The 25,663-nt window shown below is 47.2% G+C and overlaps 1 protein-coding gene and 2 long non-coding RNA genes across 4 annotated transcripts in view; 2 read left to right on the top strand and 1 right to left on the bottom strand.

Annotated features, from left to right (window-relative positions):
- The window catches only part of LOC130605111 (uncharacterized), a 32,223-nt gene extending 30,970 nt beyond the window's left edge, over nucleotides 1-1,253 (top strand). The window contains exon 3 of the long non-coding RNA XR_008973616.1: nucleotides 1,150-1,253. This is a non-coding gene — a long non-coding RNA (uncharacterized LOC130605111). The remainder of the gene's footprint in view (nucleotides 1-1,149) is intronic.
- Nucleotides 1,254-1,772: 519 nt separating this feature from the next.
- LOC130605112 (uncharacterized) lies at nucleotides 1,773-6,892 on the top strand. The gene is made up of 2 exons (XR_008973617.1): nucleotides 1,773-2,264; nucleotides 2,908-6,892. It is a non-coding gene; the product is annotated as an uncharacterized LOC130605112 (long non-coding RNA).
- Nucleotides 6,893-18,399: 11,507 nt separating this feature from the next.
- On the bottom strand, nucleotides 18,400-20,127 carry HELT (helt bHLH transcription factor). 2 transcript variants are annotated; one of them, XM_057420315.1, is made up of 4 exons: nucleotides 19,824-20,127; nucleotides 19,363-19,467; nucleotides 19,091-19,187; nucleotides 18,400-18,995 (listed from the first exon to the last, which is right to left on the bottom strand). In XM_057420315.1, exons 1-4 carry the CDS (start codon nucleotides 19,863-19,865, stop codon nucleotides 18,499-18,501), a joined length of 741 nt encoding a protein of 246 aa, XP_057276298.1. In that variant the 5' UTR covers nucleotides 19,866-20,127; the 3' UTR covers nucleotides 18,400-18,498. The 2 variants fall into 2 exon arrangements, with proteins under 2 accessions (XP_057276298.1, XP_057276299.1); XM_057420316.1 differs by having other exon boundaries at nucleotides 18,400-18,992; nucleotides 19,824-20,125.
- Between the last annotated feature and the right edge of the window lie 5,536 nt (nucleotides 20,128-25,663).

A 25,663-nucleotide genomic window follows, 5' to 3' on the forward strand; every position in this document is an offset into this window, starting at 1 on the left:
AAGAGGAGGCATTTGGCAACATTTTCAGTTGCTTAAAACCACAAGTGTCATGTTCATCACTTGTTCAGTACTTGCAAGTTGTATGCTATTTGACGGGATGTTTATCACCATGGTATTAATATCTTGGATCTAGTTCTGCCAGTTTTAATGTTGTTATGGACCATTTACTGAGAAAAGCATTGCACAAAGTAAAAAAGCATGGCAAAATCTGAAGGCACTGTGGGAGTATTTTTGCCTCAAAGGAGGACTTTGATGGGGTAGCATCAAGAAACAGCAATGGAACAGCTGTGGGTTTCTTTTTTTTAGAGGAAGTCCTGCTTGCTTCATTGCAATGTGTGAAAAGACTCGTAGTTTAAACACTTTACCATTTAAAGTCTGTCTTCACAGTTTATGAAGGAACTAAAATAAAACCCCATCAGCATTTTACATAGCTCATGGAGATGAGTGTAAAACCTAGACAGAGAAAAACATGTAATGCTGGATTATGGGAAAAAGGCTTCTCAGTCCAAAGGGAAAAAAATATCCAGAACACAAGGATCCACAAGAAATGTGTTTCAGGACCTCTCCTTTCACCTCTGGCAGCACTTTAAAAGCTGGTGTTGGCTTTTTTATGATGCCAGGGTTGTCACCACTTTAACAGGATGAGTGTGGAGCTGAGCTTAAGGCTGTGCAATATAGTAATTTTTGCAGATTTTATTGGTAAGATTGAAGGAGAGCCAGCTTCAGTGAAGGGCAGCTCATCTTACAGCCAGAATCCAATGTCACCAAGTCCAGTGTGCTTATACAGATAGATCCTTCATTGCTTCCTCTTGCTTAACTCATTCAGTGACCCTCTGTACAGAAAAGAGGTCAGCATCTGCCCCTTTTGGTCTTTTAGTCTGTTAGCCTGTTAGTAGGTAAGAGAGCCAAAATATCGAGCATTACATCCCAAAATAACCATTGCCCTTTTGAGTATATCAGTCACCATAAAACAAAGACATTCCTAAGGAATAAGCATTCCTTTGAGTTTTCAAGGTGTTCTCTGCAAGCAGGTACAAATCTCTACAAGATTTGTCAGCTTTTGGTGGTTTTGGTAAATATCAAGAAGTTCAGTCTAAAGATTTTTTTTCTTTTACCCTCATCCTTCCCTGTCTTAGAGTAAACTTTCAGGTTACTTCACCACCATGTTTTTAATAGACCATTTCAGGCATAAAGAGCAGCACAATGTGATTGATATTTGAGAGAAGCTCAGAGAGACCAGGTTTCTTAGAAAACAGCATGGAATGACAGTATGGGAAGATTTCACATGGTACAATGAACATTTCCTTTGTTATGTACATCTATTGATATTATCTTAGTTTGACCTGTCCAGAGATTTCGAAAGAGAAGTTCACTTTAGTCTTCCCAGCTTTATCTTTGCTTCTTTTTAGGTTCTGCTTACAGAACCAGCACATTAGTCACACTCCTTCTACACCATTCTAAACCTCTACCTTCCTTCTAAACCTCAAACAAGTTGCCAGCGGGACCTGAGTCATGTGTGGGCCTTGTCATGGCCTTTTTCTAAATAGCTGGAATACTTTTTTCCTGGTAAGATGACATTATAAAGGGGTGCAGTTGTGTAGGAGGTTTTGATATAACTTTAAAATTACATTTAATCTCTACGCATGTAAGATTTCTGCAAGGAAATTTCTTGTATTTTGATGACAGTAGTAAAGAATTATGTCAAGGCATTTTTGTCTGTGTTGTGCATAACAGAATGGCCATTTCAGTTCTTTTTTTTTAATCACAAAAAAAGATACTGAAAACAATGCCCAGGAATGCTAACAAGCAAGAAAGAGGAAGTTATATTCGAGCTACTTTGTGCCCTCCTCCCCTGTGACATTACCACTAGCATCTTGACCATTTTGGTTACTACTGGAGGGGAAAAACCTCAAATCCTTTCCTGATCTTGGAAGGGCTCCAAAACAGAGCACATATTCCTTGCTTAAAAGTGACCTGTTTCAGTTTTTTTCTTAATCCCTGCTAGATTCTGGTTTGCCATTATTAAAACTCCACAACGAAGCATTTACTAGCTTTGTCCCTATATTTACAATACCTTTTGACTGAGATGTCTAAGAGCTTTAAACATATGCTTTAAGCAGTGAACGGTTGGCGCTGACATTTGTTACAAATCTTTTCAGAAGGCCTTGTGGAATCGTTCTAATCCGGGAAGAGCCACTGACTCACTGTGTGATCTGACAGAGTGACATATCACTTGACCTCAGTCTCAGCAGCTGTAGAACGAGGTGGAAATACGGGGCCTGACAGAAAAGCAGAGGGTGTCTTTTGGCAGAGCTTTCCACAGCAAATAAGTTTCAAATCCACGGCTTGGCTTCTTTCTTATTCCTCCAGAAGTCTGAGATGAGTTTTAGATCAAAAATAGGGTTTGCAGCATTTCTTCTTGGCAGCGGGAAGACGTGTGAAGCAGTCATATTAGTTACTTGTGGTGGCATAAAACGCCAAGGCTGGGGTTTACAGATGGGCTGAGAAGGCGACCTCCGACTTAGTAATTTTTGCAGGCCGGAAACAGAAGTGGTTCAGCCAAAACCGTTCCTTCCTTCCCGCCCCTCTGCGAGCCACGAGGCAGCTGCAGTAGGGTACGCGGTGACCGCCGCAGCTGCCTGCAGAGGGGTTCGGCCGCCGCCGCTGCCGCGCCGGGAGCTGCAGGGGGCGCAGCGGTCCCGTGCACCTGCACCGGCCCGGCCCGGCCCGGCCCGGCCCGCGGGGCTGAGCAGCAGGGGGAGCGGCGAGGGGTTTGCTGCGGCGAGGAAGGATGTGGTGTGCGAGCAGAAGGGAACATCCGCACTTTGCCCCCGATGATTTGTGGTGGGAAAGTGGAGGGGTTGTTCTGGGGGGTTTTGTTTTCTTTTATTTTCTGTTTGGTTATAGGTGCTGTCAGATACAGTGCGTTGCATTCTCCATGAGATGGCTATGGGTGCTTTAAAACAGCAGATGAAACGCTATCCCATTCTGCCAGCCCCAAGTATGGGAGCTCTGGTAGAAGTCCAGCACTTGCAGCAGCAGCGCTTTCCCCTGCCAAATTTCCTGACATTGACATTACCAGTGTTCAGACCTCAACTAGCTCATGACCGAGGGCAGCCTTAAACAAAATGCCATTTCCCTGCCCATTCCGCATGTTTACATTTAACCTTAAGTTTCCTGCTATTTATTCATGTGAAATTTCTTCCCCACCTTAGCTGTTCTGTCTTATAATTGGGTAGATCTTAAACATTACTTAAATATCTGGAAAGCCACTCTAGTTTGCATCTGGATAGCCCCTCTCTGCAGAGAAATCTTTGGTGGGCATAGTACTTCTGCTGGTGCATCTCTTTGCTGTACACTGCAGAGCAGAGGGAGAAGGGAGGCAGCTAATGGTGGCCAGGGGGACCTGGACTCTTGTGAGCCTTGGTCTGGAGAGTGACCTGGTGAGGCAGGGGACTGAAAATGTGGGAGGGAGAGCCCTTCTAGCTGATGAAACTTTAAGACGGACTTAAGGCTGCTGTAAGATATTTTAAACCAAACTGTCCAATATCAACAGGAGTTTAAGGAGCAAACAGAAGGGTCCATCCTCAGGTACATGACATGCCCAAGCAGCATGAGCTAAACTGGAAATAAGTGCACAAAAGCAGTCTCATTCCAGGCTGTAGCACAGCTTCTGCTAGAGCTGTCTGGCACAGCCTCAGGAGCTGACGTCCTGCTTGAACTGTCATGTCCCACTTGCATTCCTGAGCCATCAGACGACAGCATGTGGATGCGCAGGCAGCAGTCAGCAGCACATGCCAAGCAAGTTTCGTACAAAAATAGAAACACAATAGATCTTTCAATTTTCCAGTGCGTCTTCCCCAGTCCTTACCCGTTTTACTTACAGTGAAATGTAGAGGCATGTGAGGTGCTGTGTCCTAGTTGCACTTGGTCTGTGCACATCTCAGGGTGTTCTGATCTAGTTTTAATCCAGGCAAAACCAAGTAGTTTTGATTTGAGTCTGGCCAAAAGTTTGAAGCAGTCATATTGTAAATGGGGTGTTGGTTTGTGCCTTTTTCATAATTCTGCTATTCAGATTTTGCTCCATCTTATTCTCATATAAATCAAACTGAATGAACTTGAAGGTCTGAAGCAATTACAGACCAAGGAATCTTAAAAGTGCCAGCCCATGGGAAGATACACCTGCCACATCCCTTTTCTTGTGTGTACCAGCCATCTTACTATTGATCTCATTGCTGTTAGTGACCTGGTGCCTCAGGCACAGACAGTTGCACTTGGGTGCCTGACTCCTCTAATTTCAGCTGCTGGGGCAGTTGAAGCATGACAGTTCAAATCATTCCGGGCCAGGAGTACATAATGTACATCCCATGCATAATGCCACTGCTACCTTTGGATGGCTTCACCTACTCATACAGTTTAGAATTAGGTATTTAGTTGCTTCCATTTCTCTGTGACAACTAGGCTATTATAACTGGACAGTTCTTTAAAAATAAAAATGAATTTCCACTACAACCTTTAATTTAAGGTGCCACGAACATAAAAATAAACAAGTTACATTCTGTTTCTGATTTTCAGACACTTGTACATGAATTGCCAATAGACCAAGAGCAGTTAGGACCTACAGAATATTTTTGTTATTTTTATTTCATAATTTCATGCTGGTTTTCTAACACGGCTTTGAATTACCACTGTGACTTCCTGTATTTCTGTGAAGAAGAAGAAAGAAATGTTCTCCATCCCAGGGATATGTGATGCCATACTTGCTTTTTTTTTTTTTTCCTTTTGTTCTTGATTTTCTAGAGGGGATGTCTCATGAAAAAAAGAGTCAAAGATGATAACAGTTCTAGGCAAAACTCTTGCATCATTTAGTCTAGGTTTCTGAATTGGGTAATACAGCTTTCTATGTATTTACACTTGACTTTCAATTAACTCTTGGATGTTTGCAGCAACGTCATCTCAGCAGTCAGGGAGACTTTGTGAAGCTGTTTCCTTCATTTAGTAGCCTACCATAAGATTTAAAATTTGATCTATAAATTTTGCCTTTTTATTTTTCCCTGGCAGCTTCTAATCAATATAAAATGTGAAAATACCCTTTCCTTTAATTGTTAATGTGTTTGATTGTGTATAAATTGTATTTTTATGTGCTAATCCCAGATAAAAGTGTAGGAAACAGCATGTATGTTATCTCTGGAATGGGCAGAGTCTTTATAGAATGATATTACTTCTGTAGACTTTTTAAGGGGCTCTGTTCTGGTGGTATTCAGCAATATGATTTCTGCTTCCATTATTTTTTTCCCTGTATGTCTTCCCTTTAAAGTAAACCAAACCAAATTATGTAGGACCACTAGGAAATTCTTTGAGAGGAAGGCTGCAATATGCATCTGTACCAGTCAAACAACTTTCTAATTCCCAGTTTATTTCCTGAAGACACCTAAATAGGGCTGAGCTGCTGGGTGTCTGAACTTCTTCCTGCTCTCAGTATTTTATCTGTTATCTCAAACACTGTTCAGAAGACCCTATACTGTATAAAAGAGCATACAGAAATTGTGACCAACCACACAGTGAGTATATTAAAGGTTCATCCTCCCTCCTGCAAAACGTATTTAAGGTTGTTTAATATTGTAATTTTTGAAAAAAAAAAAGTCCAGAAATGGGCTTTTTTCCCCTTTTTTTCATAACTGAGAAGAGCATTCCCATTCAGGGAGTGGGTAGTTCAGAACACTCTAGTGTTTCAGACCCTCTGATTTTGAAGCTGGGGACTAACTCAGTAGTGCTTGCGCATTTTGAGTGGGAGGGAAAATGTTAAGTGTACTTGAAAACGCTTGTGTGCTAGACACCACCATCATGGACCAGACCCCAAAGGGCAGGTTTACACTGCACTTTCCACCTTTGTGTTTGTCTTACTGAGTGTCTAATCAGCTAAGCCAAACTTCCTTTACTCTAAGGAGGGTTCTTTGGGCCATTTCATGATGTATTTATTAGTGCAAACTATCTGTTCAGCTTCAACAGGATTTTTTAATAACAACTTTCTTAACATTGTTCTGCTTTTGCATGTCTTTTTATGATCTTCTGCATTTTTGTCCCCCTTTACCTTTAGCTTTTCTGCTGAAAACTGTTACAACAATAGTGATCATCTATTTACATGGGCTTTGCTTTTTCTTAAGAATAGATCTTTGTGTTTCAGTAAGATCTGTGGATCTATTTTGAAATATCTGTTGTGAAAAAGACAACATTTTCATTTGAAAGGCAGCATAATATTCTGGTTTGTCTCATCACTTACTCTGCCTTTTAATTGCTGTAATTTTTTTCTCCCTGCAGGAGGTTTAAACATCCATGCACTGAATAGAGAAATAGCACATTAATTTCACAGTGACTTTACACAGTGAAGGCTGTTATTTGTAAAATGCAAACATCCCAGAAGTCTTTAACAACTAGTTGTAGCTGCTGCACCTTGAACTTGGTGACAGGACTTCCCCAGAGCCTACTTGGACTGCCTTCCTCTGGCTCAGAGAGAAGGTTGGTTTCCTCATGTTACTTCATAGCTGCTGAAGTGCTACCTTCCTTTTCTAATTTTCCTTTTTGACGTATTTCCAATATCTGTAGGTATTTATGTACAAACAGGTATCCTCATGTATGACTTCCACTGCCTCTTTACTGAAGGCTAGCTGAGAAAATCTCTGGCACCATCCTTTGCCTTCTGCATTGTGAAAATACAAGGGATTTCAACAGCTTGGCTGCCTGAACTGGGGAGTACTGAGAAGCTCTATGCAGAATGGCTCTGTGAAGACAAATCTTAAACCAATGGCAGTATTAGAATTAAGAAAATTAATAAGGCAAATTAATAATTGTAAGATGTGATACATCTTAAATACAGATGTAATAGATGCTCTGATCTCTGATTTACATGCATGAAAACAGAGGCAGAAACTGTGCCTGTGTGCATCCTTAAGTGCCATAGCAGAGATGCAAGTAGAGCACAGCCTTTCTTAGCATCCTACGTACCGGTCCCCACAGTCTCTGAAGTGAAAGAGTTCTTTTAATAACCGGACACTGAAACAAACACAAAATGTTAGAGAAGTTGTATACTAAGTATTTCTCTTGTGAGCTGCAACTGTATCCATTTGAAATTATGAGCAAGAAGAGATTTGGCCTGTGATGCTTGTTCCTGAGATGACTGAGCTCTTAATGCTGTATAACTCTGCTTTTGGGTCCAGCCTTTTTAAAATGCACCCTTACAGCCCATGGAGTGAGACCATAGCCCCACAGGCTCCCTGGTTACTGTGTGCCAAAGGCTGTGGAAGGTAACTCACAGCATTTTAGTGACATGCTGGCATTCGTATTGACCAAATTCATCCTCACACATCAATGTTCAAGGGAGAAAGGAGGTCTTTCTGGCCCCAGGGAGCAAACAGACTTTCAATATGGCTTGTGTGTGATTTTTTTTGCATGGCCTGGGAAACTCACTCACTGAACTTTCAATCTGAGTTAATGTTTTAAATGTAGTATTACCAAACACATTTGTTCTTTAAAATGCCATCTATTTTTCACTTGAGTAGCTCTTACTCCAAAGTAACATGGAGAAGGCTGGTTTTGAGAAGAAGCCCTAGAACTGGCCAAGAGGAGGGAAATGCCATGTTTGAAGCAGAAGCCTGTGAGATAGCATTCTGCATAAACCTGCCAGTCTGATTTCAAGATGTGTATCATGGGGCAGTTTTGCTATCCCCAGCACCACTACTGATGCTTGTCGTGGAGAAAGAGAATCCATTATGATCTGTCCTGGCCAAATATCTACAGTCCTTTTCTGGATTTAGTGAAAAATCCGCCTTACCAGCCAACCTTCAAGTGTATCTCTGCAAAAGGACGTAAAACCCAGCAGGACTCCCTTATCACATGGCATTAACTGACATGACACTGACATTTTAGATATGTGTGACTTCTTGCCTCCAACCCCCATGCTGAGATCTCATGTTCCTTTTTTCCACAGGGTCATGTTGTACACAGAGTCCCCACTGTGGCTTTGCACTGCTGGGTCAAGGGAAACATGAGATAACAATTTTTACCCTTTCCTAGTAATGGTTAAATTTGGAGAAGGAAAAACAAAAGGTGTTTGTGGATATCATCTTTGAGATTGGTTTTATAAATAAGTGCAAAATGGAAAGATGGACCCTTTCCAGCGCTTTTGACCTCCTGTACCTTTAAGAGAGGGGTAGTGGGATGGCATCTAACAGGCTCTGTAGCTGTCCCAGATTTTAACTGTTTTCTTCTGAATAGCAAGTGTGTGATTCAAAGAGGGCCTGGCAAAAGCTTGGTGTATTTTTGCAGTAGCAGCACTGGAAATACTTAATGGATGTATGAGATCCAGCATCCATGTAGACTGTTGTTGTTTTCTGCAACTTTCTGTAAGTTTGGGGAAAACTTAATAAGTACTGTTTCTCTTTCTTTCTTTAAAAGAGACAGGGCGAGAAAGCCTGCATTTTCTGCCATTTCCCGAGAGGCTTTTTATCTGTTTAAACCAACTAGGGATTTTTCACATATTGACATAAGCATTCATTTGCTAATTTGCTGGACATTAAACTGCACAGCGTTCTTGAATGAGACTGGAATACTTGGGTACTTAGTGCTGCGCAGAGCCCACATCATTCCCAGTACACATATGGTTTTCCTCCTCTATCTCCTAGATAAAAGTCACTGTTTGATCGCCTTAAGGAAAAGAATGAGTTAAATGGACCAATATTCTAGCCTTGGCTCTAAAACTGGGCCTTTTCAGAAACTCCTCAGCACCTGCAGCAGCTAGGTCATTTGCACATACATAAATAAATAAATTAACAATGAATAAATAATTTAATCCCACCACACAATGCCACCTTGCAGATCTGATCCTTTGCTCCCAGTGAATTTGTCCATTCCTAATTCTTTTTGATAAAGTCCTCAGATACTTGCTGACTGTCAGTCTAATTTTCTTATTGTTTTCGCTTGATTAGTTCTGTATGACCTAAGGTCGCCCTTAAAATCCACATCTCTCGTGAAGACTCCGAAAGGCCTTCTTTTTTTTCAAAGGGATGGAAAGTGCCTGCCATTTCTCCGGACAAAAGCCTGGAAGGTTTTCAGTTATTAGCCTCCCAAAGCACCCCTTTCGCTCACCCAAGCGCAAAAAAAACTCATTAGGGGGCACCTTTCTTTCTGGCTTCTTTATCTGATGCATGTAGGGTTTACGTGTTTCAAGATTTGCACGTCTTGGATGAATTTGGACAGCCTCCCTTTTAACCCTGCCGGCCCGTGGTTATGCCCACCACAGACGTTCACCGTAGTTCCATGCCCTTAACCACCTGGAGATGCTCCGTCTTCTTAAAAGCTGCTTTACACCTCGCTCTGTGGTGAACAGAAGACACTTCAGCATGCTGCTGCACTTTAAAGCCATGCTCCCGTGGGGTGCAGTGGAAAGGCAGGCAAGGCTGCCAGCTGCCAACAAGCTCCACATTTTGAGCTCTGTGATTAAAATACAAAATCAAAGTTAGTGTCTCACTCATGCAACCCTTATTATCGTCAGAGGGATTTACAAGACTAAGGCGGTAGAGCCCTGAGAGCCTGCTGTGGCTGGGCTGCATTATGCCCAGGCCTGCTTATTCTTTTTCAAGCAGCAAGGTAAATACTCTCATATTGGCTGAGTTGCCTTCTTGAGACATGCCAGGTGGGCTAGAAAGAGTCCTTAAAGATATGTCCTCATACACATTATATCTGGGCATCTTGCCTTTCACAGGGAGTGTGCAAAGTCGCTGTCTCCTTCATTCACTTAGGCTGGCAGAGGTTATAAATCAGGACAGCATCTGATCTGCCGTACTTAAACAGTACTGCCCAGCAATGCTATAGATATGGTTACCTTTTAAAAAGAAAAACAGCCTGAATTTTTGCCAGCAGCAAAGGGATGTTTCTCATTCACCTGGGCTCTGGTATATTTGTTAAGGACAGACATTGTGTGATTGAAAAGAGAGGTAGGAGCAAACCAGTTACGCTTCTCTTTCAGAAAAGGGCTGCCTAGTCTCTTTGATGAGGGACCTCAGCTCAGGCTGGGCTCTGAGTCTAAAGAGGAGAAAGAAGCAGAGAAAGAGAAGGAAAATAAGCAGATCCAAAGTGCATAGGTGGAAGATGTCCTGGGCAGGTATAGAAAAATAGGTGCCGCAATACTACTTCTTTTTGTCCTGAAGAGCAGCTTGTCTTCCACTGGAGTAGAACTGTGATCCCTCTGGGTTAACATTTGGTATGAAAGCTCAGGGCTGCAGCTGAGGTCCTGCTTCCAAGCAAGCAGGTGACAATTTTGTGGTAACTAATCTTGGTCCTGGCCATTTTCAGGGATATTGTCCTTGTCAGGTTGGAAGAATGCACCATTATGACCACTATTTTTTTTTCCTAACTTAGCAGTTCCTCTGAAATCCCCCTGATACCACAACGTTACCTCAGTCTGGTTTTCCTCTTAAATCTGCTTCCTCTGAAATCTGTGTGAATCCTTATTCAGAGGATTTTCTACCTGAGCAAGCATCAATTTACCAATCTGATATCTGTTGGCGTAAAGCTGTGATCCTTACAAAAATTTCCAAAGAAAGACATCAGTTTGCTGGTTAAGTCCACAGTTATTTGGCTAATAATTAGAATAAATTTCTATTTTTCTTCAGAATAGTCACTATCTATTGATGTTGCTCATTTCAGTAGCATTACTTTTCATCTTTTGGAGTACTGAGGGAAGGTTTGACATCCAGCCAGAAATAGCATGTGAAGTCTGCAAGCTTGAGAAACTTATTCTATGATTCCATGGCACACTGTATTTTCAGGAGTTTGTGAGACATTTGGCTGCTCCTTGAGCTCTGCATGTTTTCCCATTGCTGAGCATTTTCCACCCTGAAAAGGAGCTGGTATCTTAAGGTTATGAAAAAACTCAGCTGTGATTCTGACATCCTTCCTGGTGGTCAGGGTGTGGGTAAATCTAATTTATGTCAGTAGGAAAAAATGGTGGTTGTGGAACTGTTTATAACATGACGCACTGTTCCAAAAATGTAACAAAACTGGATGAGTAGGGGGTTCAGCACCAAAATAGCTCCTAAGGATAAGCTTTCTGTTACGCACAAAGCAGATCCTTCAGCAGCAAAACTAGCTGATGATAAATCCTTTAAAAAAGTATTGTTTTTCTAAATAAGGGATTAAATATTGTATATCCTGTAATGTATTGATGTGTGATGAAATGCCAGTTCTTAAGTACATTGCTATTATACAGGCATCTCGGAGGTAAGCCAGTGCCACGGAGGGGCTCAAGCTTCTGAGCTTGATATTTTGACAACCACAGAAAGAACATTGGCTTTTTGTGGATGGCTAATAGTTTTGTCTGAAACGGTACTTGCTGGGGGGAAATAGTAAACACCCATTTTTCCCACCCAAATTTCTTTCCACTTCTTCTAGCAGTACATGCAACTAATACTTTAGAAATATCTGTCATCTGGGATAACCAGCCACTGGGACCCTTAAACACCCACTGGCTGTTTCAGTTCAGTGGCTGGACTTCCTACACCTTCAGTCTGCATAACAGGCACCCAAAAAGTTGGATCTTCTTTTAAAATGAGCAACAGGTCTTGCAGATGAGATGGAAGAAGTTTCTATTTGGCCGAGTCACTGGAGGCTAAACTTCTTTCAATTAGATGTGATTTTTAGGCATAGAGATGTAGAGCCCCTCTGAAGTATCCGAGCAGATAAATTAAGCTACTTACCAGGCAGCAATGAGGGTGGGATTCAGCTGCCCTGATTTTTCCTCTGCATGTATATCTGAATCCGACCTCTTGATCCTTTATCCCCTTCTGATTCAAAAAAGGAAAGATACATTCCAAGGAAAATCAATTCATTTTTAAGGGAGAAACTGAATCAGTCTGATAAACTGTCCTATAAGAGATGCCTGTTTGTCGCTTTCGACAAGAAATATTGCTTAGAATGGTGAATTCAGTCTTAGACCTCTACCTTTGAGACATCTAATAGTTTTGAAAGTCAGATGCTCATAAATTTCAGTATGTCCTTCTATTATCACACCACTGCAAATATTTTACCTTTATGGTATGATGTTGCTTTAGTACAAAATAACTTTTCCAAATATACGAGTGAAAAAATCTCATTGGTCCCATCCTATCCTTGTATTTTTGTCTGGTAAGGAACAAAACTTGCCAGCATCCTGCATGTTTGTCTACCTACAGGCTCTAAAGCACACTATTTCCTCACCTTATGACTTGGCCAGCTGCGATGAGATTTTCATGGGGGGTTTGTGCCCTACTAAATGGTTATAATTTTCCTGAAATAACTTATCAACTTGATTTTTTCAGTAAAAAAAAAATCACAGTGCCTGAAAGACTCTTAGGCCTTTAGGAAGCTGGATACTGGCAGCAGGTGCTACCTCTCTGTTCCAGAACTCTAGTCCCAAAGTCCCCTGCTGGAAGAGGGTGAAGTTTATCATTCTCTCTCTAAATTGGATCCTAATCTGAAAAGGCAAATTGATTACAAATCTTTTTTGGAAGAAGCTCATTAAAAAAAGCTAGCTAAATACAGCCAAAAAAATCCCCTTGGCAAACCTGCTATAAATTAACATAGAATATTCTCATGACTAGAACAGCATTTCATTTCTCCCAGTTACCTATGCTTCTAGCTCTGTCATATACCTCTTGCAGGGATGCTTGTCTTACCTACTTGTTGCTTGCCATATTCAGTAAGTTGCTTTGTGAAGTGGTGGTGGAAGCTCCTTCTGAGAGCATAAAGCAAGCTGAATGTAGCACAATTTCTACCTGCATGGAGCATATGAAAGACCAAGAAAATTAATGCTACTAAGAAGATTAATTTTCGGAAAAGGAGAGGCAAAGGTGCAGCACAAAGAATTGCAAATAGCTTTGAAGAAGATGAAATACTAGGTGAAAGCATGCTGTTTTGCTGCTTGGAAGCTCCTCACCATGGAAAGGAGGATCCTTTGACCTCATGGAGTTGGATTAGCTCCTGTGTGTGCACACAGATGGAGTTTGGCCTTTCATTGAAGCACAGATTGTCCTGCCTAGTTGTGGTTTTGTTGTTTGTGGGGTTTTGCCTTGGGGGAGTATTTTATGCACTGAGTACCAGAGGCAGTAGGACCTGTTTTGTAGCTGTTCTGCCAGTTTCATAATCAGACTAATTGTGTGTTCAGGACCAGGTTAGATTGTTTACTTTCTATGTATCTTTGTAAATATCTGGCGCATAGCTGAATTAATAAAATGAGTGTGAGGAGCCACTGAAATATGTACCTGTTTGGTAAGCTCTCTGCTGATGCAACACCATTGTGTCTCCCTGTGGAAGCAACTGTAGCTTCAGGCATCTCCAGGAAGCTTTGCCCACCTCCATATATATATGCATATAGTTAACAAGCATGTAGGAATCTCTTGTTTATTTTAACATACTGCCTTTCCTGCAGATGGTGAGTTGTAGTGTGCTGTAAACAGGGGTTCTTTTAATCATCATTTTATTGGCTTTCATAGATCTTTGCTATCTAACAGGTTTGGCATTATGCGGCAAAGGATATGTATACTTTTGCTCTTTTTCCAGTCGCTTTCTCTCCTTCTCCAGACATCAGAGATAATTTACAGTACTTTCAGTAATAAAACTCCCAACCCATGTTTTTTCATCATTAAGAGTGGAGAAGGTACTGTATGAAAAAAGTCTGTTGCATTGAAAAACTATTATTACATCCTATGATAAAAAGGGGGTTTATAGTTGAATATGCAGGAGTCAGGTTATATTGATTCCCTTAGAACACTCCAATATATAGTTGTGCTGTATGTAATCTATGTTGTCTCAAAGTTTCCTGAGGCTCTTGAAGTATTGTAATCTGCGCTTGGTGAATACCATTGGTTCCTATTACACTTTTCTAATTTTAAAACTGAAGCTATGTGGGGTTTGTTGTATAGGCGGTGTTGTTACTGTTCCTTCTACAGATCCCAATCCTGAAAACCCAGCAGTCAGTTTGATAGTAAGGGTAAATTGTTTCCATCCTAGCACCTCTGGCAGAAAAACTCTGCACCCTAACTTTTACTCACAGCTATAGTGGCATCACATGGTGTAAGAACTAAGATTGCACAGCTGTATCAAATCCCTGTATCAAACCATGATACACAAAGCATATGGTATACAAACCACATATACCTCCAGAAGAAGAGAATGGAGGTGCGAAAGCTATAGTCCTCATTCCTCCCTGGCATGGAGAAAGCACTGAAATGCTGTCACCACTTCACACCTGCAATCTAAATTGGATGTCTCCTTCAACATGATATCCTGAGATCAAACCCTCTCCGGACAAACTACCATCTAATCTCTCCTTTCAGAGGACTAACCGCGGGCACAGTGTTTCCTTCAAAGGCAAAGCAAGTTGCTTTGTAGGGGCAGAGTGGTTATACGTGGGTGCTCCCAAAGAGGGACACCCAGTTTTTAGCCTCAAAGACTTCAACCTTGAGACTCCAACTTCCTAGAAGAATGTCTAAGCAGGCTAGCAACAGAAGGCTGAGAGATGGAGGCAAGTAAAACTACCTTCATAAACGTTCACTAAAAGCATAACAACTGGGTCATGAATTCCATGTTGCCTTGCAGGACTCAGTTGTTCAGAGAGCCTAATTATTTATCTGCACAGTCTTTACATAGACTAGGACTGCACTTGGATGTGTTCTTCCAGTGATTAAAAATTACATTGCCAATAGTACGGTATGTGGGTAGGTATCAGAGCTTTAACCTCATATACATACTAAGGTTTCTTTCTTATACATCTTATCGTAATTGCATCTCCTCTTAAAGAGACTCCACCATTCTTTTCTTAAAACAGCCTTTACGCAATCTGTGGGCAAGTCTGCTAGAAATAAACATGATGATGTGAGAGGGGATGGGCTCACCCAAGGCAGGAAGCAAACTGTGGGATCAGATGCTGCATTGCAGCAAATATGGAACTGTCAGATGGAGAGTTTCTTTCTGAAGGACTGCCTTTGCAAAGGGGTTGTTGGACAAGTGCCCAGCTGTCCCAAAAGCCACGGGCAAACAGGTCTCCTCCTTATGCCTCATTACTTTATGAAGAGAAAACATCCATCTGGGCTTCAAGGCACTATTTAACTCTAAGAACACGGTAGCAGAGTAAGAAGCTGATTTGGGATAGGGTGGGCATTGTACCCTGGCACCTGAGACCATCTGCTCTCCTAAGCTTTTCTGGCATAACCCTGGTCAAGTTGTGCAGGCTGCCCTGGGGTACCTCTGAGCCTGAGAAACAGCAGCAGCATCTGACAGAGCAGTGGCACAGCCAGACTTACAAACTGGCAGGACTTTTGGTACTGCAGGAAAGGGGTCGTACCCATACCACTAGGAAGCCAGCTGTCATGTGCGCCACAACCAGAACAGATCTGTGATTAAGAGCCTTCAGCAGTGCTGTTCCTCCTCCTTCCCTCAGCTGCCTCTTCCCAACCCATGGTTCAACCCTATAGATGTACTGATGCAAGTATTTGTGGTCCAATGCCACAGCAGGGTCACTGACCCAAAATAAAATAAAACGCTCTTTTTTTCATTAGCTAGTGACCTGATTGATAAGTTGTCCTCAGAATGACTGTGTTGGCATGAGTTTGGGGACTGTGCTTTGTGCCATGGGCTCTGTTTCCAAGGCTGGAAACTCCACAGGGTGTCACTGCCACCAAATCCCCAGATCTTTGAATGATGCCCTCTTTGAACCATGGGAAGAAAGAAGAGTTCTGATCTGTGTTATATATGCTAAAAATTCATAAGCATTTATTACTTATTTAAGTAGCAAGAGTGGCACGGTAACACCTCCTTCCAGGCTTCACCTGTTGCCTGTTTGAAATGTAAATGTTTAATGTGGAGAGTTTGTGCACAGGCTACTTCTGCCTCATTGATCTAATTAATGATGTTGTACTTCCCTGATAATGCAGATAAATCCATATGATAAATTAAGGAGTTGGAGATGTTTTCAGTAAGGCAATATTAAAAAGATCTACATAAACTTACTTCCTGAGTAAATGACAAGTGAGATACTGTATCAGGTTCAGAACTGTCCTTTGATCCCCAAAATGATTCTTTGCCTTCAACATAAAGAAATTACTAAGATGAGACTGTGCTGTACAATAATTTTCTGTGTTGAGAAGAATTGCAGTATATATAGGGCTTGGAAAGCATGAGGAAAAGAGAGGAGTTCAGATAACAGGGAGAAGAAGAAAGAGGTGGAAAAGAGGACTTGAAAATCACGGGAAAGGAAGGCAAGGCAAAATGAGGCAGATTAAGGCTAAGAAGGAGAAAGCTGCTAGCTGAAGGAAAGGAATAGGAAAGGATACAGCAAGTCATTCATCATCAGGATTTTTATCCAAGCAGGTGCGTAACAGAGAGGCTACTATTTTGGGTGCTTTGGGAGTTAAAGTAGTTTATTTTCAGGAACAAAACCCCTGTGTTTGTTCCCATGCTATCTGCTGCCAGGCACCAGTAAATGGCATTGCCGTGTTGGAAGATGAGCATTGCCAGCTCAGACAGGCACCCCACCTGGGATCAGCTATGGCTTTTAACTGGCCCAGCATAGGTGATGTTCAGCTCCTGCCTGCTCCCACCAGGCGTGGCATCAGCTCATGGCAGAACTAAAATGAGCCTGAAGGAGGGGGGAAGCTAAAAACCTCTGTCCTGCAGGCACAAAAATGTAAAATGAAGTAAAACCAAGTGAGCCGGACCTCTATCAAAACACAGAGGATGCCTGTCCTGGGTAAACTCCACTGCCCCCAAGGATCTACCCCATGCAGCTCAGCTCCCATCCCTCAGTACTACTGGCTTTACTGGGTGCCAAAATAATTTTGAGGGCAAAAGCCAGGGTCTCTGGCTTTGGGGATGAGCTCAGAGCCCTTCACGGGCAGAGGGGGAAGACTTTTATCCTAAAGTCATTGTAAAGCCAAAGAGGGGTTTATCCTCTACAACTAAATGAGAAAGAAAAGGAAAAAGAGAAACAATCCAGAATAGCAACATTGGAGATACAAAGACTGTCATGGACCAGTGCGAGTTTGCAAAATTATATGTAAATGACCCCAGTTTTGACCGTGGTGGCCCTCTGCTAATCCCAGAGAGAAAATCTACTTAGCAAAGGAAAGTTTTGTTTAAGTTTGTTAACAGGGACTGAAATGCTGAACACATCAATAACTTCTATTTACAGGAAAAGGCTGTATCGTTAATGCCTTGGTGCCAAAGGGGGTTCACCATAGCTTAGTTCTTACAGAATAAAAATTGTGTAGCAGTTTCTTCACATCCTGCACCCAGCGCTGGTGAGTGCAGGATGTGTGTTTGTGTAACAGGCTCCAGCCATTCTGCTGCTGCTGAATGCTTTTGGCTCATCCCATCTTGCACTGTGTACATGGAGCAGGAAAGAGGTTCTCGATGGATTCACCATCCTAAAGGTGTCCTGAGGAAATGAGGGGTTTTTCTCCCCTCTGTCTGACCCATTTCGTTACCGTGTGACCTCTTCCCCACTAATCTGAAATAGCAGCTTTTCCTGTATTTACAGGTTAAATGGAAGATACACATTCAACTTTCTACTCATTGTAATGAAGATCTTTTTGTCTGTCTCCGCATAAAGGGTCGGGTTGGTTTACAAATTGCGGGTCAGCCCATTCTGTGACTGGGCAAACAACCCGGGTCAAACCTCCTCAAAGTCTCTCCACCCAACTGGAATAAGTTAATTTACCCGTCGGCGGCTCCGGCCCCGCCGGGCTCCCCCGGGGGCGGCTGGGGTCCTCCTGCCCTCCTGCCAAGGGTGCGGGGACACCGGGGACGCCCGGTGCGGGTGGCACCGAAAGGGCCCCGATAGGTCTCGAAGGACTCGCTCTCAAGAGCTTTTATTTGCTTTACTCTCGGTGCTCTTCACCTCCGTCCCCGCCGCCCGCCCTCCCCGCCCCGTCTTGGGCCTTCCCCATTATTCCTCCTCTGAACAACCTGCGCCGCCGAGAAATTCTCTGGCAAAACCCACGGGAGATCCCAGGGCCTCTCGAACGCGTGTCCCTGGGAGCATCCCCGCACAGGAAGACAGCACCAACTGGGGTTCTGGGAGTGTCCCCATGCTGCGGGCATCCCACGCACCACATCCCTCCGGCGGCTCTCCCAGCCAGCACGTTTCGCTTGTGGGTTTTTACCCCTGGGGGTGTGCGTGGGGGAGGCTCCCTCGCCCCCTGAGGGGGCGCCCTCCCGGAAACAAGAAGGGGCGCCGGGTATAAACATTTATTCCAAGGCATCCCTTGTACAGGCACCGCACCCCGAGGTGGGAAGGAGAGCGGGAAAGGCCGGTCCAGACCCCCGGGAGGGAGGGAGGCAGGCCGGCCCCGAGCTCCCAGCCCTCCGAGACTGCCGCGCATCTCCATGGCCCCGGCAGCCTCCCCGTGCGCCCGGGCGTAACTCTCAAGTGTCCGCGGTCATAAATAGGGTTTTCGGGCGGGGTCGAGTCTATAGCACGGAGTGGTGCTGGCCAGGGGGCAGCCCGAAGGCGTTGGGGTGGGAATGGCCGAGGAGGTTGAGGTAGTGGCGGTCCAGCCCTTGCACGGAGGAGAGGAAGGTGCTGCGCTGCTGGCCGGGGCCGGCGAGGGGCACAGCGGCGCCGGGGAGGTGGTAGGGCAGGGGTGGGCTGCGGGCCGCGCCGTGCCACGGGAAGGGGCCCCCCGAGGGCGGTTGGAGCCCGGCCTCTCCAGGGCTGTGGCCGTGCCCGGGGCACTCGGGCCCGGGGTGCAACTGGTAGGAAAAGTCCGGCTCTGGGAGGGAACCCAGGGAGGCGAAGAGGGGCTCTGTGACGAAGCGCGCTTTGGACTGGAGGAAGGCCAGGATGCGGGCGTATTTGGTGTCTTTGGTCTCCATCCTCTCTACCGTCGTTAGGTAGTGGACCAGGTTCTTCATGCACTCATGGTAGCCGTAGTGGAAATAGTTGGCGAACTCGGAGAGCAGCTCTGCTGGAAAAGCAAGGGCAGCGGAGCCGAGCTCCTCAGGGTCCGGCCGGGAGTGGGGGGTTAGAGGGTGTGTGTCCAGGTATCCCCTGCCTACCTACCCTTCTCCCGGCCACGGGGGAACTCCGCCGAATGCAGAGCCCGCAGGTACTGCACCGTCATCTCGAGAATCTCCGCTTTCTCCAGCTTTCCCGAGCTCTGCAGCGGGCGGGGAGAGGGGGATCACATCTCCCCTGCGGCTGCGCTCCGCCGGCCCACGGCCCCAAACCCCTCACATCGGGGTGGGGAGTGGTGGTGGTGTCGCTCCGCACCGGGGAGAGGGGAGAAGGGCCTGGGTGCTGACACCCCCTGCTCCCCCCCATCCCCCGCCTACCTGCTTGGCCAGAGCCATGGGCACCGTCTTCCCCAGCTCGGTGAGGCAGCGGTTGATGCGGTCCCTTCTCCTCTTCTCTATCACTTTGTGGGAAACCGGCGTCCTCTGCAAAACAGACGGGGCGCGTTAGCGAGGGGAGAAAACGGCCGGATCCGGCCTCGTCGGGGCAGCCGGCCCCTGTCCCGACCCCTCCAGGGCAGCCCGTATCGGCCCCACTCCAAGAAGAGACATCGGGCGCGAAGCGGACCCAGGAAGGATGCTCCGGCGGCCGGTCCTCTCCGCGCTGTCCGGAAGCGCCCCGTCTGCACGGGCGGCCCCGGCAAGGCAGCCTTATTTTGGGGACGGGTGGGTTGGTTTTTTTTGGGGGGCGTGCTTTATGAAGGGGAAGGAGGTGAGGGGGCAATGCTGGATTCTCCCGGCGGCCCCGCAGAGCCGTGCGCGCAAGGCGGGCTGCGGCTCACCCTCCGCTCCTTGAGCTTGGAGGCCATGGTTGGGCACTGCATCCCCGCTCTCTCCGAGCCCCTTTATAAAGCCATCACTTCTTGGGGGGGACCCCGGGGGGGGCCTCCACGGGCCCGCTGATCCCATAGGATTAGGGGCGAGCGGCGACGGGGGAATGTATGCATTAAAGATCAGGGTGGAAGGGGGCGAGAGAGGGATAAGGGGTGGGTTGGTTTTCTTCTCTCTTCTTCTTCCTTCCCCCCCCCATACAGCCGGGGGCAGCCCAGCTGTGTCACCCCACGTGGACCCCGCGGACACACGTGATGGTCCCACAATAGCGGCGGGGACGGGGATGCGGCGAGCGGGGCGCAGGGCGCCATCGCGCCCTGCGCCCCGCTCGCCGCATCCCCGTCCCCGCCGCCTGCCTGCAAATCCCCGTCCCCTCCCCAATCCCCCTCCCCTTAGCCTCGGCGCTGACTGCATTTTAAAGCCTGTCCAGAGTCATTAAAGTAATTAAGTAAGCCCTTAATAGGCTGTTCCGCCCAGTTCAAGGGAGAACCCTTGGAGACGGAGTGGCCCCGTTTGTTCTCAGGCTTTTCTCACACGACTTGGTGACACGTCCATCTTTATGAGAGATGGCAGCGAGGCTTTTTTTGTTTACACCGCTTTATGCGCCGGGGACACCCCGGCAGGTGTGGGAGCGGGGGGCTGGCACACGATTCCCCCCCCCCCCCTTCCTTAAGCCCCCCTCTTTCTTTCCCGCCGGCCCAGGGAGGCTCTCGCCAGCCTTTGGCACACGACGCTCCTTTTTTGTGTGGTGTGCGCGTCTGTGCGTTGTTGTTTTACCCCCCCTGCTTCCCCCCCTCTCCTTTGGAGAGGCTCAATTTGTAGCCTATTATCCTATAGGAAAATGTCCCATTGAAAAGTATGAATAGTTTCATTGGGCCTAAATTTTAATAATGCGGGTCAAAGAAAAGAGGGGCAAATAAAGAGGGGATCGCAGCTGGCCCGAGAGTGCATTATTCGGTGTCACCTGCGAGCGGGATCGCCGACAGACCCCCTATTCATTTGCCTAATTTTGGTCAATTTAACAAACTTCAGGAGAAATTATTGTGGCATTGTTAAGGAGGGTAAAGCTTTCTGATCGAATTAACAGCATGTTTTGATCCGGTAAATGTCATTAAAAAGAAAGAAACAATCGCGTTTAAAGGGGGGCTCCGAGTTAAACGCGCCAAGTGGAGACGCTGGAGCGCAAAGCTCACAAAGGGAGCAAGTAACTGCCACAGGGGAACTTTTGTACGCTCACATTGCTGAGGTTTTTTACACAAAAAGGCATTATTTCATACTTGAATACGTTTAATCCAACAATTGTCTATTTTCTGCAAACATATTTTCACAGCATTGTTAGCTTTCCTCTCCGCGGCCCTCCGCCCGGGCAGCCGCGCTCCGAGCCCTCCGAGCGCGCCGAGCCCCCAGCCCGCCCCGCACCGCCCCGCACCGCCCCGGCCCGCCCCGCCGGGGCCGCCCTGCCACGCTGCTCCCCCCCGGGGGGGCCGCCCGCCACCGCCGCCCCTCTCCCCCCCGCCAGCGCGGTGGCGGGCGAGGCCCCCCCAGGCCCTCTCCACGGCCGCCGGTGCGCCAACGGGGCCCTCACCGGGGCGACCGCCCGCCGCCCCCCCCGGTCCCGGCTCTGCCGCCCCCGGCCCCAGGGCTGCTGCAAGAGCGCCGCGACCCCCGGGGAGGGAAGGGTCGGGAGGGAAACCTCGAGGGCGGTAGAAGGGCCGCCCGGTGACGGATCCTGTCCGCCCCGGCGGCGGCGCCGCCTTGTTCCGGACAGCGCCGTGCGGACGGCGTTTGCTCCAGCCGCGTGGGCTCGGGAGGTGTTTTCTCGGGCGCCTCTGCGTCTCCTCCCGTGCCCCGCATTTTCCCACCCGTTTTCTCTTGTGATTTACAAGGGGAGCAGCACGCACCCCAAACCCTACCCCCGATGTGCACAGCGGGCGGCACCGCCGCTCCTGCCCGAGCATCTCACCAGAAGCGGCCGGGGTATGGGCACGGTGCCGGCCCTCACCCCGCCGCCCCGGTCGGACCCACAGCCACGCCGTGAGGGTCGGGAGCACGAAGTGGCCCCGCGGGAGGCGGCGGCGGCCCCGGGACGCGTCTCCCCCGGCCGGCGGGGTGGGCCAGGCCGGCTGCCCGCCCGGGCGCCCCTGGTGCGGTGCTGTGGGCCGCATTATTCTGCCAGGACCCTTGTAGGTTTCGGTATATTCATTCTCGTACAATGGGATTAAACACTAACCGTTATCATCCACATTAACTAAACTCTGAATAGCAAATGCGGGGGCTTTTATTTCCCCCACCCTCCTCTTTTGCTCCACTGCCGGAGATGGAGTTGATCCTCTTACTGTCTGTGTTAACCGCCAGCTGCAGGCACCTGCAAGGCAACTTTTTACACCAGGAAAGTTGTTTATTTTCCCTCTGGCAGCTCCCGCGTTGGGTCCCCCCGAGCCGGGCTGCCCCGGGGCAGCGGTGGGGGCGCGGGGCACCCTCGCTGTCCCGCAGGGCCGGCCGCGGAGCACTGAGCATCACCCTACACTGCCGCGGTGGGGCCTTCACTCTATGGAGAAGGCGGGCAAAGGCTTCTTAACATGGTTTTTAGCTTTCAAGCCCCCATGGGCTCCTCGGGGTCGCCCCGCGGGGACGCGTGCACGGCTCTGTGACAACCCAAGGAGGACACCGCGGCCGCGTCTCCCGGCACGGCGCTTCTGCTCCGGCTCAGCTCCCCCGACGGCTGCAGCCCTCTCTCCGGCCGCCCCTCGCCGTCTCCCGGGGGTCCCTTCCCGGTGGGGCTGCGCCCCGAGCAGCTCCCCGGCCCGGCCCCGCGGTGCGCGGCCGGAGCACGGCTGCGGCGGGAGCGGTGGCTGCAGCTGGGCGGGTGATGGTAGCATTTACCCCTTGCCCCGTTAGCACTGGCACCGCTGTCCTCTGCTCAGCCATGGGCTCTGACGGGGGGTCCTTTGGGAGGTGTCAGGCGGCTTCAAAGCGGCATCTAGGTTTGCCTTTATTTGAAAACAGATCGTCTTCCTGCCTTTTCTTACCTCTTCATTTGTGACTCCCATATAACCATGGGCTTATACGGAATTATTCACCTGAAGCAGTGGATACTAGGCTTGCAAAGCACTGGCATTATCTGTGGCACAAGAAGCCAGCTATTGAATTTCCAATGGAAAGTGTTGCCCGTGTGGCTGATGGATCCAGTGCAGAAGGTCAGTCATGTACCACAGCATGGCAGGGGCAGCAGCTGGCCTGTTGCCTGCCGGTCTGGATTGGAGATTCTGCTGCATAACGTGGCAAGGCTGCCACACTCCTGGGTGATCTCATGGCTGGCAGGGAATGACAGAATGCAGAAAGTGCAACAGGTCCTACTTGTAGGACGAGGAAGCTTTATTAATGTCAATCCTGACTCTGCAGTGGTCTGAACCATGAGAGAAGGCATTTCATGTAGTGGTTTAACCCTCAGCTGTACATACAGTGGTTCCTGGCACTCTGGTGTCTTTTGCTGTGAGGTTGTTTACCCATGCATTCTCAGTGGCATGAGGCTGAGCTAACAAGTTTAGAATACGAGTTTCCAGTCTTTTCATAGCTTCTAATGGTCTCTGCCTCCAGGTCTGGAGCTGCTTCGTTGCCATCTTGCTCCCCAGCTACAGAGGCACCTCTTATTTCAGAGCTCCTGTTGCTTGCAGCTGCAGTCTTCCTTTATGTCTTCCTCCTCTATCTCAGAAGAAGGACCTCAGTCCTCTATTTTACTCACTTGTCACAAATGATGGCATCATCAGGGGTCAGGTGATGCCATGATAGGACTTGGGACTCCATCCCAAGGTGGTCCTTCCTAGAAACTCTTGTATAGTTGGGTTGATAACAGGGCACTCTCCTCAAAACCCCAGACTGCTCTAGGAAGTGCTGTTTGTGCTTCAGTAGATGATGTTCTTCTCATGCTCTGAGCTACTGCAATGCCCATAAGCTAAATTTTGATCCTAAAAACTCCAGAAGTTTGATCCTTATCTTAGGAAGTTGTCAACTATCTCTTGGTGCTTTTGTTGGCAGAAAGGACTTCCAGGGCAATAGTGCCGTTATGTGCTTGTCATATTTGACCTCCGAGGAGGCACGTCTTGCTGTGAGCATGTTTTGTAGTGTAGTTTCAATGTAACACACTTTGTTCTTCAGGATTAAAAGCCTTTCGTAAAAGTAAAATCTGATCTGTTTTGCTTTTGGATTGCCCTGGTTTGTATGAATACCAGTTAGAAGGCTGTTGCATTCATAAAGGCTCACTTTCCCTAATTTTACACCTTTTTGGCCTCACTGATTTGATGCATGCTCCAATCTGCAGTGCATGTGTCAGCCTCAACATTATTACGCTGTGGATGATTGTAAAAGATTCCACTTTATTTAAGGACTCGATAGAAGTTTCAGGGGGGATGCACAGAATACCTTAAAATGCATAAACCAACCCTCTCAGCAGCCTGGCTTTGTCACCCCCAAAATGATCCATCCCCAGGATCACACAGATCCCACTGCCTTGCCTCCAGGCTCATTCTTTTGCTGATGAACTGGCTATGAACTTTTGTTGACCATCTTTTTGGAGTAGTCTTGCTTGTCAGGTAGTGACAGGACAAGGGGGAATGGCTTTAAACTGACAGAGGGGAGATTTAGATTAGACACAAGGAATAAATTTTTCACTATGAGGCTGGTGAGGCACTGGCACAGGTTGCCGAGAGAAGCTGTGGATGCCCCATCCCTGGAAATGCTCAAGGCCAGGTTGGACGGGGCTTTGAGCAACCTGGTCTAGTGTGAGGTGTCCCTGCCGTTGGCAGGGGGCTGGAACTGGATGATCTTTAAAGTTCCTTCCAACTCAAAGCATGCTATGTTCTATGATGATCCTATGAAATGTTTGAATATATCAGGCAAAACCTGAGGCTGTGCGCTGTGTGTTTGTGCAAGGTGAGTCACCCAGCGTGGTGGGGAGGTGTTGGCAATTTCCTGATGACGGCTGTCTTCTCAGGCATGCCACTGTTGAGACAGGTCGCATTGCTCTTTAACTGACAGCCTGTCAAAATCAGAACTGAGTGCTAGAATTGATCTCAGTGGGATTTAGCTTGTCTGGAAGCTTTGGTGAGGTGTACCTCAGATTGCTTGTGACTGAGGTGGTTTCAAGAGCTAAGTAGCTAAACATAGTGGCCGCCTGGTGTGAATAAAGGCTGAAATATTTTGTTCAGAAGGCACCAGGGCTCTTTCTGCAATGACATGTAATGATGACAATATGTCCTTCCTCTCCTCTCCAGCCTTAGCAAAAACTGAACAAGTAAAATCTTTCTCTCAGCATGGCTTCACAGAGGGGAAGTCGTGCTTGGTCTGCCTGATAACCACCTGCAGGGAGGTGACTGGCTTGTGGATACGGGAAGAGGAATGGATGCTGTCTACCTGGGTTTTGACATTGCTTCCTGTAACATTCTTGTAGAGAAGCTGATGGTGTGTGGGCTGGATGAGCAAGCAGTGAGGTGGATTGAAAACCGCTCAATTGCTGAGCGCAGAGAGGGATGATCATGATGCATGACATCTAGCATCCAGTAACTGGCCGTATACCCTGGGGGTCAATACTTGCTCTAGTCCTGTTCAACATCTTCTTTAATGAGTCCTGTTCAACATCTTTAATGACATGGATATGGGGCACAGTGTACCCTCAGCAACTTCACAGGTGATGCAAAACCGTGAGGAGCAGCAGATGCACCAGAAGGCCATGCTGCCATCCAGAGTGATCTCAGCAGGCTGGAGAGGTGGGCTGTCAGGAGCATCATGAAGTTCA

This window comes from Pezoporus wallicus, unplaced genomic scaffold (assembly GCF_028554395.1).
Source record: "Pezoporus wallicus isolate ANWC-B61680 ecotype Strahan unplaced genomic scaffold, APGP_CSIRO_Pwel_v1 contig_5552, whole genome shotgun sequence".
Taxonomy (NCBI): Eukaryota; Metazoa; Chordata; class Aves; order Psittaciformes; family Psittacidae; genus Pezoporus; species Pezoporus wallicus.